The sequence below is a fragment of the Myxine glutinosa genome, chromosome 10 (genome assembly GCF_964187855.1).
Source record: "Myxine glutinosa chromosome 10, kmMyxGlut1.1, whole genome shotgun sequence".
NCBI lineage: Eukaryota > Metazoa > Chordata > Myxini > Myxiniformes > Myxinidae > Myxine > Myxine glutinosa.
Genome location: NC_136270.1, coordinates 128,499,005 through 128,514,130, shown reverse-complemented (window position 1 = coordinate 128,514,130; position 15,126 = coordinate 128,499,005). Strand labels below are relative to the sequence as shown.

The following is a 15,126-nucleotide window of genomic DNA, read 5'->3' as shown; positions in this document are numbered from 1 at the left end:
AAACAGACCACCAATGTCAACTTGGGCCACATAGGTAAAACAGACCATCAACGTCAACCTGAGTGACATCGGTAAAACAGACCACCAACATCAACTTGGGCCACATCGGTAAAACAGACCAACGTCAACTTGGGCCACATCGGTAAAACAGACCACCAATGTCAACTTGGGCCACATAGGTAAAACAGCCCATCAACGTCAACTTGGGCCACATCGGTAAAACAGACCACCAACATCAGCTTGGGCCACATCAGTGAAACAGACCACCAATGTCAACTTGAGCCACATAGGTAAAACAGACCATCAACGTCAACTTGGGCCACATCGGTAAAACAGACCACCAACATCAGCTTGGGCCACATCGGTGAAACAGACCACCAATGTCAACTTGGGCCACATAGGTAAAACAGACCATCAACATCAACTTGGGCCACATAGGTAAAACAGACCAACAACATCAACCTGAGTGACATCGGTAAAACAGACCACCAACATCAACTTGAGCCACATCGGTAAAACAGACCACCAACGTCAACTTGGCTCACATCGGTAAAACAGACCACCAACGTCAACTTGGGCCACATAGGTAAAACAGACAACCAACGTCAACTTGAGCCACATCGGTGAAACAGACCACCGTCAACTTGGGCCACATCGGTAAAACAGACCACCAACGTCAACTTGACCCACATCGGTAAAACAGACCACCAATGTCAAATTGAGCCACATCGGTAAAACAGACCACCAACGTCAACTTGGGCCACATCGGTAAAAAAGACCACCAACATCAACTTGAGCCACATCGGTGAAACAGACCACCAACGTCAACTTGGGCCACATCAGTAAAAAAGACCACCAACATCAACTTGGGCCACATCGGTAAAAAAGACCACCAACATCAACTTGGGCCACAACGGTAAAACAGAACACCAACGTCAACCTGAGCGACATCGGTAAAACAGGCCACCAACGTCAACTTGGGCCACATCGGTAAAACAGACCACCAACGTCAACTTGGGCCACATCGGTAAAACAGACCACCAACGTCAACAGACCACGAACGTTAACTTGAGCCACATCGGTAAAACAGACCACCAACGTCAACCTGAGCGACATCGGTAAAACAGACCACCAATGTCAACCTGAGCGACATCGGTAAAACAGACCACCAACGTCAACCTGAGAGACATCGGTAAAACAGACCACCAACGTCAACTTGGGCCACAAAGATAAAACAGACCACCAACGTCAACTTGAGCCACATCGGTGAAACAGACCATCAACGTCAACCTGAGCGACATCGGTAAAACAGACCACCAACGTCAACTTGGGCCACAAAGGTAAAACAAACCACCAACGTCAACTTGAGCCACATCGGTAAAACAGACCACCGTCAACCTGAGCCACATCGGTAAAACAGACCACCATCGTCAACCTGAGCGACATCGGTAAAACAGACCACCAACGTCAACTTGGACCACAAAGGTAAAACAGACCACCAACTTCAACCTGAGCGACATCGGTAAAACAGACAACCAACGTCAACCTGAGCAACATCGGTAAAACAGACCACCAACGTCAACTTGAGCCACATCGGTGAAACAGACCACCAACGTCAACAGACCACCGTCAACTTGAGCCACATAGGTAAAACAGACCACCAATGTCAAATTGGGCCACATAGGTAAAACAGACAACCAACGTCAACCTGAGCCACATCGGTAAAACAGACCACCAACGTCAACCTGAGCCACATCGGTAAAACAGACAACCAACGTCAACCTGAGCGACATCGGTAAAACAGACCACCAACGTCAACTTGGGCCACATCGGTAAAACAGACCACCGACAACTTGAGCCACATCGGTAAAACAGACCACCAACGTCAACTTGAGCCACATCGGTAAAACAGACCACCAACGTCAACCTGAGCGACATCGGTAAAACAGACCACCAATGTCAACCTGAGCCACATCGGTAAAACAGACCACCAACGCCAACTTTAGCCACATCGGTGAAACAGACCACCAACGTCAACAGACAACCGTCAAATTGAGCCACATCGGTGAAACAGACCACCAACGTCAACTTCGGCCACATAGGTAAAACAGTACACCAACGTCAACCTGGGCCACATAGGTAAAACAGACCACCAATGTAAACTTGGGCCACGTAGGTAAAACAGACCACCAACATCAACTTGGGCCACATCGGTAAAACAGACCACCAACATCAACTTGGGCCACATCGGTGAAACAGACCATCAACGTCAACTTGGGCCACATCAGTAAAACAGACCACCGATGTCAACTTGAGCTACATCGGTGAAACAGACCACCAACGTCAACTTGAGCCACATCGGTGAAACAGACTATCAACGTGAACTTGGGCTACATCGGTGAAACAGACCACCAACGTCAACTTGGGCCACATCGGTAAAACAGACCACCAACGTCAACATGAGGTTCATCGGTGAAACAGACCACCAACGTCAACTTGAGCCATATCGGTGAAACAGACCATCAACGTCAACTTGGGCCACATCGGTAAAACAGACCACCAACGTCAACTTGGGCCACATCGGTAAAACAGACCACCAATGTCAACTTGGGCCACGTCAGTAAAATAGACCACCAACGTCAACTTGGGCCACATCGGTAAAACAGACCACCAACGTCAACTTGAGCTACATCGGTAAAACAGACCACCAACGTCAACTTGGGCCACATCGGTAAAATAGACCACCAACGTCAACTTGGGGCACATCGGTAAAACAGACCACCAACGTCAACTTGAGCTACATCGGTAAAATAGACCACCAACGTCAACTTGGGCCACATCGGTAAAACAGACCACCGTCAACTTGGGCCACATCGGTAAAATAGACCACCAACGTCAACTTGGGCCACATCGGTAAAATAGACCACCAACGTCAACTTGGGCCACATCGGTAAAACAGACCACCAACGTCAACTTGAGCTACAACGGTAAAACAGACCACCAACGTCAACTTGGGCCACATCGGTAAAATAGACTACCAACGTCAACTTGGGCCACATCGGTGAAACAGACCACCAACGTCAACTTGAGCCACATCGGTAAAACAGACCACCGTCAACTTGGGCCACATCGGTAAAACAGACCACCAACGTCAACTTGGGCCACATCGGTAAAACAGACCACCAACGTCAACTTGGGCCACATCGGTAAAACAGACCACCAACGTCAACTTGGGCCACATAGGTAAAACAGACCACCAACGTCAACTTGGGCCACATAGGTAAAACAGGCCACCAACGTCAACTTGGGCCACATCGGTAAAACAGAACACCAACGTCAACTTGGGCCACATAGGTAAAACAGGCCACCAACGTCAACCTGTGCCACATCGGTAAAACAGACCACCAACGTCAACTTGGGCCACATCGGTAAAACAGACCACCAACGTCAACCTGTGCCACATCGGTAAAACAGAACACCAACGTCAACTTGGGCCACATAGGTAAAACAGGCCACCAACGTCAACTTGGGCCACATCGATAAAACAGACCACCAACGTCAACTTGGGCCACATCGGTGAAACAGACCAGCAACGTCAACTTGAGCTACATCGGTAAAACAGACCACCAACGTCAACTTGGGCCATATCGGTAAAACAGACCACCGTCAACTTGGGCCACATAGGTAAAACAGGCCACCAACGTCAACCTGGGCCACATCGGTAAAACAGACCACCAACGTCAACTTGGGCCACATAGGTAAAACAGGCCACCGTCAACTTGGGTCACATCGGTAAAACAGACCACCGTCAACTTGGGCCACATAGGTAAAACAGGCCACCAACGTCAACTTGGGCCACATAGGTAAAACAGACCACCAACGTCAACTTGGGCCACATAGGTAAAACAGGCCACCAACGTCAACTTGAGCCACATCGGTAAAACAGGCCACCGTCAACTTGGGCCACATCGGTAAAACAGGATATGCATGATGGCAGGAATGTGTTGATGGTTAATAAGTGTGCAGGTGAGCTTTGCAGTGCAGGTAAATTGCTCACCTTTCTGACGTATCGCTGTTATCACTGTAATCTGACAAGAATAAAATGCTCTCACTGTTTAAAGAAGTTGAAGATAAAGTATTTTATATTCTGTATAAAGTGTATATTGTGTGAAAAATGGCACTAGAAAAGGAGATCAACATGTGTTTCATGAATAATGTATCAATGCACCTCGTAACCACCTTCAGCCATTCCATGGGTTCAAAACACACCTCTTGGTAACGTGTGACGACATTAGGGAACGTGATGACGACATTTGGGAACGTGACGACGACATTTGGGAACGTGACGACGACATTTTGCGAACGTGACGACGACATTAGGGAACGTGATGATGACATTAGGGAACGTGACGACATTAGGGAACGTGATGACGACATTTGGGAACGTGACGACGACATTTGGGAACGTGACGACATTTGGGAACGTGACGACGACATTTACGAACGTGGCGACGACATTAGGGAACGTGATGACATATGGGAACGTGATGACATTTGGGAACATGATGACGACATTATGGAACGTGATGACGACATTTGGGAACGTGATGACAACATTTCCTGAAAGACATCCTGACGACAAGTCGACGCTACCTGGCCGGGTGGGCTTGGCAGGAATTTTAACATGTACAAACCGACTTACTGGGCTCTGCGGGTCATTGGATCAAAACCTCACCTGTGCCCACCTGTTACATGCACTATCTGCTGAGGTGCTGCCATCAGGTAGCCAACACCATGTAATCACCAAGATTTTAACATTTTCCTCGGAAAGACGACAGCTGAGCCTGAGGCAACCCACGTGGTGTTCTTTAAACGGCAAGCAGGGCCTTGAACTTTGACCCTGACATCTCAAACCAGCTACCTGAACGGATAAAGCAACACTAGACATGTTACCTGGGCTGCGGTATGTCGAGCTTCTCCTTACTGTGCACACTTGACGAAACGTCGTTCGGAACACCTTATTACGAGGACATAAAATTAACAAACCCCCCCCCCCCCCCCCCATGGACGAGCAGGTATTCCATCACTGTGACGAACGAAGCACAAACACTGAAATCCATTTATCAATGCACACCTGTAAACACATTCCATTTGGACAGACGGAGCATTTGCATTGCACAGAGTTCACCAAGCTGACCAGGTAGGCTCAGGTGTTCCATTGCTGACCAGGTAGGCTCAGGTGTTCCGTTGCGTAAAGTTCATTAAACTGACCAGGTAGGCTGTTTTACTCAAATCAGAATCAAATGAAATACCTTACCTGGTTTTCTATCAGCAGGAAAAATAACCAGCACACGTATTCCATCCAGGTAAAGAAAAGCCAGTTCATGAGACACAATGTATTTATTATCGACCTGTAAGTAAAATAGTGGAATTGTTCAGGCCCATCTCCTACACCTGTCCTGTCCTGTCCTGTCCTGATTCCATGTTTACCACCTGTTTTACCTTTGTACCCGTGAACCCAACATCCCTACCTTTGTCTTACGTTTCTCCATTCATCGACCACGTACGTCGTACAAACATCAACAAATGGTACATTCATCGACCACGTACAAACATAAACAAATGGTACATTCATCGACCACATGGACAAACATCAACAAATGGTACATTCATCGACCACATGGACAAACATCAACAAATGGTACATTCATCGACCACGTGCAAACATAAACAAATGGTAGATTCATCGAGCACATACAAACATAAACAAATGGTAGATTCATCGAGCACACAAACATAAACAAATGGTAGATTCATCGAGCACATACAAACACAAACAAATGGTACATTCATCGACCACGTGCAAACATAAACAATTGGTAGATTCATCGAGCACATAAATACATCAACAAATGGTACATTCATCGACCACGTGCAAACATAAACAAATGGTACATTCATCGAGCACATACAAACAGAAACAAATGGTAGATTAATCGACCACGTGCAAACATAAACAAATGGTAGATTCATCGAGCACATACAAACAGAAACAAATGGTAGATTAATCGACCACGTGCAAACATAAACAATTGGTAGATTCATCGAGCACATACAAACATCAACAAGTGGTACATTCATCGACCACGTGCAAACATAAACAAATGGTAGATTAATCGAGCACAGGCAAACACAAACAAATGGTACATTCATCGACCACGTGCAAACATAAACAAATGGTACATTCATCGAGCACATAAAAACATCAACAAATGGTACATTCATCGACCACGTGCAAACATAAACAAATGGTAGATTCATCGAGCACATACAAACATCAACAAGTGGTACATTCATCGACCACGTGCAAACATAAACAAATGGTAGATTCATCGAGCACAGGCAAACACAAACAAATGGTACATTCATCGACCACGTGCAAACATAAACAAATGGTAGATTCATTAGCACATACAAACATCAACAAGTGGTACATTCATCGACCACGTGCAAACATAAACAAATGGTAGATTCATCGAGCACATACAAACATAAACAAATGGTAGATTCATCGAGCACATAAAAACATCAACAAATGGTACATTCATCGACCACGTGCAAACATAAACAAATGGTAGATTCATCGAGCACATACAAACACAAACAAATGGTACATTCATCGAGCACATACAAACATCAACAAGTGGTACATTCATCGACCACGTGCAAACATAAACAAATGGTAGATTAATCGAGCACAGGCAAACACAAACAAATGGTACATTCATCGACCACGTGCAAACATAAACAAATGGTAGATTCATCGAGCACATACAAACATAAACAAATGGTAGATTCATCAAGCACATACAAACATAAACAAATGGTAGATTCATCGAGCACATACAAACATAAACAAATGGGATATTCATCGAGCACATACAAACACAAGCAAATGGTACATTCATCGACCACGTGCAAACATAAACAATTGGTAGATTCATCGAGCACATAAAAACATCAACAAATGGTACATTCATCGACCACGTGCAAACATAAACAAATGGTACATTCATCGAGCACATAAAAACATCAACAAATGGTACATTCATCGACCACGTGCAAACATAAACAAATGGTAGATTCATCGAGCACATACAAACATCAACAAGTGGTACATTCATCGACCACGTGCAAACATAAACAAATGGTAGATTCATCGAGCACAGGCAAACACAAACAAATGGTACATTCATCGACCACGTGCAAACATAAACAAATGGTAGATTCATTAGCACATACAAACATCAACAAGTGGTACATTCATCGACCACGTGCAAACATAAACAAATGGTAGATTCATCGAGCACATACAAACATAAACAAATGGTAGATTCATCGAGCACATAAAAACATCAACAAATGGTACATTCATCGACCACGTGCAAACATAAACAAATGGTAGATTCATCGAGCACATACAAACACAAACAAATGGTACATTCATCGAGCACATACAAACATCAACAAGTGGTACATTCATCGACCACGTGCAAACATAAACAAATGGTAGATTAATCGAGCACAGGCAAACACAAACAAATGGTACATTCATCGACCACGTGCAAACATAAACAAATGGTAGATTCATCGAGCACATACAAACATAAACAAATGGTAGATTCATCAAGCACATACAAACATAAACAAATGGTAGATTCATCGAGCACATACAAACATAAACAAATGGTAGATTCATCGAGCACAGGCAAACACAAACAAATGGTACATTCATCGACCACGTGCAAACATAAACAAATGGTAGATTTATTAGCACATACAAACATCAACAAGTGGTACATTCATCGACCACGTGCAAACATAAACAAATGGTAGATTCATCGAGCACATACAAACATAAACAAATGGAAGATTCATCGAGCACATAAAAACATCAACAAATGGTACATGCATCGACCACGTGCAAACATAAACAAATGGTAGATTCATCGAGCACATACAAACACAAACAAATGGTACATTCATCGACCACGTGCAAACATAAACAAATGGTAGATTCATCGAGCACATACAAACATAAACAAATGGTAGATTCATCGAGCACGTACAAACATAAACAAATGGTAGATTCATCGAGCACATACAAACATCAACAAGTGGTACATTCATCGACCCCATGTACAAACATCAACAAATGGTACATTCATCGACCACGTACAAACATAAACAAATGGTAGATTAATCGAGCACATACAAACATCAACAAATTTTACATTCATTGGCCACATGCAAACATAAACAAATGGTAGATTAATCGAGCACATACAAACATAAACAAATGGGAGATTCATCGAGCACATACAAACATAAACAAATGGTAGATTAATCGAGCACATACAAACATAAACAAATGGTAGATTCATCGAGCACATACAAACATAAACAAATGGTAGATTCATCGAGCACATACAAACATAAACAAATGGTACATTCATTGACCACGTACAAACATAAACAAATGGTACATTCATCGAGCACGTACAAACATAAACAAATGGTGTATTCATCAACCACGTACAAACATAAACAAATGGTAAATTAATCGACCACGAACAAACATAAACAAATGGTACATTCATCGAGCACGTACAAACATAAACAAATGGTGTATTCATCAACCACGTACAAACATAAACAAATGGTAAATTAATCGACCACGTACAAACATAAACAAATGGTACATTCATCGACCACGTACAAACATAAACAAATGGTACATTCATCGACCACGTGCAAACATAAACAAATGGTAGATTCATCGAGCACATACAAACATAAACAAATGGTACATTCATCGACCACGTACAAACATAAACAAATGGTACATTCATCGAGCACGTACAAACATAAACAAATGGTGTATTCATCAACCACGTACAAACATAAACAAATGGTAAATTAATCGATCACATACAAACATAAACAAATTGTCCATTCTTCGACCACGTGTCCAACCATAAACAAATGGTAAATTCATCGATCACATACAAACATAAACAAATTGTCCATTCTTCGACCACGTGTCCAACCATAAACAAATGGTAAATTCATCGAACACGTACAAACATAAACAAATGGCACATTCACCACAACAAGGTGTCTGAATCACGTCTCATGAAGCCTCACAACGACGTACACCACAACAAGGTGTCTGAATCATGTCTCATGAAGCCTCACAACGACGTACACCACAACAAGGTGTCTGAATCATGTCTCATTAAGCCTCACAACTACGTACACCACAACAAGGTGTCTGAATCATGTCTCATGAAGCCTCACAACTACGTACACCACAACAATGTGTCTGAATAATGTCTCATGAAGCCTCACAACGACGTACACCACAACAAGGTGTCTGAATAATGTCTCATGAAGCCTCACAACGACGTACACCACAACAAGGTGTCTGAATCATGTCTCATTAAGCCTCACAACTACGTACACCACAACAAGGTGACTGAATCATGTCTCATTAAGCCTCACAACTATGTACACTACAACAAGGTGTCTGAATCATGTCTCATGAAGCCTCACAACGACGTACACCACAACAAGGTGTCTGAATCATGTCTCATGAAGCCTCACAACGACGTACACCACAACAAGGTGACTGAATCATGTCTCATGAAGCCTCACAACTACGTACACTACAACAAGGTGACTGAATCATGTCTCATGAAGCCTCACAACGACGTACACCACAACAAGGTGTCTGAATCATGTCTCATTAATCCTCACAACTAGGTCCACTACAACAAGGTGTCTGAATCATGTCTCATGAAGCCTCACAACTAGGTCCACTACAACAAGGTGTCTGAATCATGTCTCATTAATCCTCACAACTAGGTCCACTACAACAAGGTGTCTGAATCATGTCTCATGAAGCCTCACAACTACGTACACTACAACAAGGTGTCTGAATCATGTCTCATGAAGCCTCACAACTAGGTCCACTACAACAAGGTGTCTGAATCATGTCTCATTAATCCTCACAACTAGGTCCACGACAACAAGGTGTCTGAATCATGTCTCATGAAGCCTCACAACTAGGTCCACTACAACAAGGTGTCTGAATCATGTCTCATGAAGCTTCACAACTACGTACACCACAACAAGGTGTCTGAATCATGTCTCATTAATCCTCACAACTAGGTCCACTACAACAAGGTGTCTGAATCATGTCTCATGAAGCCTCACAACTAGGTCCACTACAACAAGGTGTCTGAATCATGTCTCATTAAGCCTCACAACTACGTACACTACAACAAGGTGTCTGAATCATGTCTCATGAAGCCTCACAACTACGTACACCACAACAAGGTGTCTGAATCATGTCTCATGAAGCCTCACAACGACGTACACCACAACAAGGTGTCTGAATCATGTCTCATGAAGCCTCACAACTACGTACACCACAACAAGGTTGCTGCAGGTTTGCAAAAACATAAATACTTTGAAGTTGCATTCATGGACTGTGTTGGTGACAGTCAAACTTACCATACATGATACATGTACGATGTACCTCATATATCCTAATTGTCTCGCGAACCAACGCCCCCTGCCACGCCCCCCGTCCCGCCCCCTGCCACGCCCCCCGTCCCACCCCCCAAATTTCCTACCAGAATCGGACGTTCCAAGACGGGCATCTCACCTTATCAAAATCAAGATGCGAGCAGAAACGACCGCGGAACTTGCACATGATGAGCATGTCACGGAGGTCGTGTCCGGCACGTCCGTAGAACTCGCGCATGCTGAATGGGCGTGGCTTGAAGTTGCGGAAGTCGGCGCGCTCGCGCAGCGACCTGAACACACCTGGTTCCACAAGGTGCGCGTCGGGCACCTCGAGGCGCGCGTCCAGGAGCCGCAGAAACTCGCCCGCGTGGTAAAGGTCGTTGCTGGTGACGCGTGAGAATCTGAACGCGTTGAGGTTGCAGAAGGTCACCACCGGGAAAGGCATGAACGACGAGGGCACCTCGTCGAGCTTGGTCGCTTGCGGGTAGTCCAAGTAGCGCTGCACCCTTTCGGCGCACATGAAGAAGAAGAGCGCGAGTGAGCACAGGAACGCCACGAGCCAGAGCATCCGGCGGCAGGTGAAGCCGCCCGAGCCGAAGATGTGTCTGATGCCGTGAAGGGTCGAACTTCGACAGAAGGATTCGAGGGAGGGAACCCGAGCTCCGCCGTCACTCTCGGCTTCAGAAGATGCAGCAGCTCGCAGCTCCAGCCCCTTCTCCATCGTGCAATATCCCACCTGGAAAAGTGTGGAACACCTTTCGGATTTTCAGGGCAGGCTCAAAATTGGCGCCTGAGGGGAAGGAAAAGAATGATTAAAGCGGCAGAATATCCTGTTTCATAACTCTTTTAGTCACAAGATAATTGAGAATATATTCTTTTATCTTACGAGAGCAGCAAACATCACCTCTTAAAATTCATACAGATTGTCATCTCCTTAAACATCCATTTTAACCAGGTACTGAATTCGTGACACTGGAGGCAGAACATTCCCCTGATTATCCGGACACCGACAACATTTTCGAACTCCAAACAAATAACCGGACAAGCTCAAAATAAGGAGGTGAACAGGGGCAGCGTGCCAGCTCGAAATAAGGAGGTCAACAGGGGCAGCGTGCCAGCTCGAAATGAGGAGGTGAACAGGGGCAGCGTGCCAGCTCGAAATGAGGAGGTGAACAGGGGCAGCGTGCCAGCTCGAAATAAGGAGGTGAACAGGGGCAGCGTGCCAGCTCGAAATAAGGAGGTCAACAGGGGCAGCGTGCCAGCTCGAAATGAGGAGGTGAACAGGGGCAACGTGCCAGCTCGAAATGGAGGTAAACAGGGGCAACGTGCCAGCTCGAAATGAGGAGGTAAACAGGGGCAACGTGCCAGCTCGAAATGAGGAGGTAAACAGGGGCAACGTGCCAGCTCGAAATAAGGAGGTAAACAGGGGCAGCGTGCCAGCTCGAAATAAGGAGGTAAACAAGGGCAGTCTGCCAGCTCGAAATAAGGAGGTAAAAAAGGGCAGTGTGCCAGCTCGAAATGAGGAGGTAAACAGGGGCAACGTGCCAGCTCGAAATAAGGAGGTGAACAGGGGCAGCGTGCCAGCTCGAAATAAGGAGGTCAACAGGGGCAGCGTGCCAGCTCGAAATGAGGAGGTAAACAGGGGCAACGTGCCAGCTCGAAATGAGGAGGTGAACAGGGGCAGCGTGCCAGCTCGAAATAAGGAGGTCAACAGGGGCAGCGTGCCAGCTCGAAATGAGGAGGTGAACAGGGGCAACGTGCCAGCTCGAAATGGAGGTAAACAGGGGCAACGTGCCAGCTCGAAATGAGGAGGTAAACAGGGGCAACGTGCCAGCTCGAAATGAGGAGGTAAACAGGGGCAACGTGAGTAGTGTAATAATGTTGCTTCTGGGACACCTCCGTTTAACATGGGAAATCCCTATCTAATGTCATTTACCCCCTTGTCTTTTTCAAAAATCATAAACACCTCTATTTCTCCCACCCTCATCTTTATAAACCTTTTGTCTGTAGTACCTATCCTTAATGTTGTTCATTAGACCACTCAAACACTACAAATATTTGTTTTCTCTTATAGACCTATCATCCTTCTTCTACATATCATCTGGCAGATTAATCTTTGACCCACTCAAACATTGACCCATTCACTTCCATATTAATTCTTTCCCTCCCTCATTGCCCCTAAACACCTATATTTCTCTCACCCTGTTCTTTACGAACCTTCTAACCTTTTGACATGTTATCCTTATTCATTAGACCACTTAAACACCTGTGATCCTTCTGACCTCATGGACCTTTTAACCTTTTACTCTTAATATCATCTGGTGAATATAACCCACTCAAACAACGACCCTACAAATATTTGTTTATGCGTGGGAAATAATTTAATTCTCCTACAACTCTCTTCACCATCTAATATATTAACAAAAAATATGTTTGAGTTTGGTTCTTTATTAAGATATTTTAACTGAGCTAAGATAAAATGGTAAACCTCCCTCAATGTTCTTGTTTGAGCGCCTCCAGTGCCACATACCATTTTTTGGTAAGCTCCGCCCACTTTTTGGTAAACCACGCCCATTTTTTACTAAGCCCGCCCACTTTTTGTTAAGCCACGCCCACTTTTTACTAAGCCCCGCCCACTTTTGCTAAGCTCCTCCCACTTTTGCTAAGTCCCACCCACTTTATAAACTCTTCAGCATTGTATCATTTCCAGGTAATACATTACATCATTTTCAGGGAATTTCCATCACATCATTTCCAGTTAAGACACGCCCAGGGAATTTCCACAGGAAGACACACCCAGTCCTTATAAAAGGCACCGACCACACAGGCTTTTTCAAACACGCTTTCTGCTTCACTTGAGAATGGACTACTATGCCGAAATGGAATGGGATAACTTTGCTATTCCATGGAGTCCTACTACCTGTGTAGAACTCAACCTTCAGATTGATGAACTGGACTCGAACCTCTTATCAATGGAGGTAAGTTTGTTTATTTATTTATTTATTTATTTAATTTTTTTTTTTTTTTTTTTTTTTTTTTTTTAAGATGAGACTCGTGTAAGAGTTAACAAAGTTTATTTTAATATTCATAGAGCTTGATTTATACAAATAAAAAATATTGTATTAAATTAATACATTGTTATTTTCTTTCACAGGAAATTGTATCTGAGATACGAAATGAAAATTCTGCTTTTAACACAACTTGGGATGAAGTTATTTTTTTGTTTGAAGACATTTTGAACAACCAAGACCCCCAGAACGAGTTCTACCTTGATGACCCAGCCAAAGAGTTATACCTTGGAGATCCACAAAATCCTGAAAAAGAGTTTTACCATGATGATACTTGTTGTGAGTTATCAAAACAAAACCCACTGAACAAGTTCTACCTTGATGAGCCAGAATACAAGTCATACATTGGAGACCCACAAATTTCTGAAAATTGGGAAAGGAGAGTTCTCCCTGATGGTCCGCAGTTATACTATGTGAGACACATCATAGAAACCCTAAAAAATTGGGCAAGGAGAGTTCTCCCTGATGGTCCGCAGTTATACTATGTGAGACACATCATAGAAACCCTAAAAAATTGGGCAAGGAGAGTTCTCCCTGATGGTCCGCAGTTATACTATGTGAGACACATCATAGAAACCCTAAAAAATTGGGCAAGGAGAGTTCTCCCTGATGGTCCGCAGTTATACTATGTGAGACACATCATAGAAACCCTAAAAAATTGTGAAATGGGAATTCTCCCTGATGGTCCGCAGTTATACTATGTGAGACACATCATAGAAACCCTAAAAAATTGGGAAAGGGAAGTTTTCCCTGATGGTCCGCAGTTATACTATGTGAGACTTATCACGGAAACCCCCAATATTTCTGAAAATTGTGGTTTTACCTTGGGGACTTGGAAAGATGGTTATATTTTTGGAGACTCGGAATGGGGGTTTTGTTTTGATGACTCGGAATGTGATACCTATCTTGGAGGCTCAACAGGAATGTGGTTATACCTTGGGAACTTGGAAAGTTGGTTTTATTTTGGAGACTCTACCTGTGGGGTTCCTCTTGGAGACTCTTTGGATTCTAAAGCAATGAACAATGTTCTTTATTTAATGACGCTTGATTTAAGCAATATCAAGAAAGTTCGAGGAAGAAAATGCTGGAAAATTCTTTCTTCCCATTTCTACTTCTTCAAACTTAAAAGCCTTGAAAGACAGAATTGGAGGAAGAGGAAAAAAAAAAAAAGAAATACGTATTTAAAAAAGAAGAAAAGAAAGATTATGTTAGGGTTTGGGTGGGATTTTGAATGTGAGGGTTAGGGATGGGGTTGGGTTAGGGTTGGGATTTTGAATGTGAGGGTTAGGGTTGGGGTTGGGTTAGGGATGGGGTTGGGTTAGGGATGGGTTGGGTTAGGGTTGGGATTTTGAATGTGAGGGTTAGGGTTGGGGTTGGGTTAGGGATGGGATTGGGTTAGGGTTGGGATTTTGAATGTGAGGGTTAGGGATGGGTTGGGTTAGGGATGGGGTTGGGTTAGGGATGG

The 15,126-nt window shown here is 44.1% G+C and overlaps 1 protein-coding gene across 1 annotated transcript in view; it reads right to left on the bottom strand.

The window, feature by feature from the left end:
- LOC137433762 (acid-sensing ion channel 1) overlaps window positions 1-11,367 on the bottom strand; it is a 673,311-nt gene extending 661,944 nt beyond the window's left edge. The window contains exon 1 of the mRNA XM_068126050.2: window positions 10,733-11,367. Coding sequence (XP_067982151.2) covers window positions 10,733-11,314 — 582 coding nt within the window. The 5' untranslated portion in view covers window positions 11,315-11,367. The remainder of the gene's footprint in view (window positions 1-10,732) is intronic.
- Between the last annotated feature and the right edge of the window lie 3,759 nt (window positions 11,368-15,126).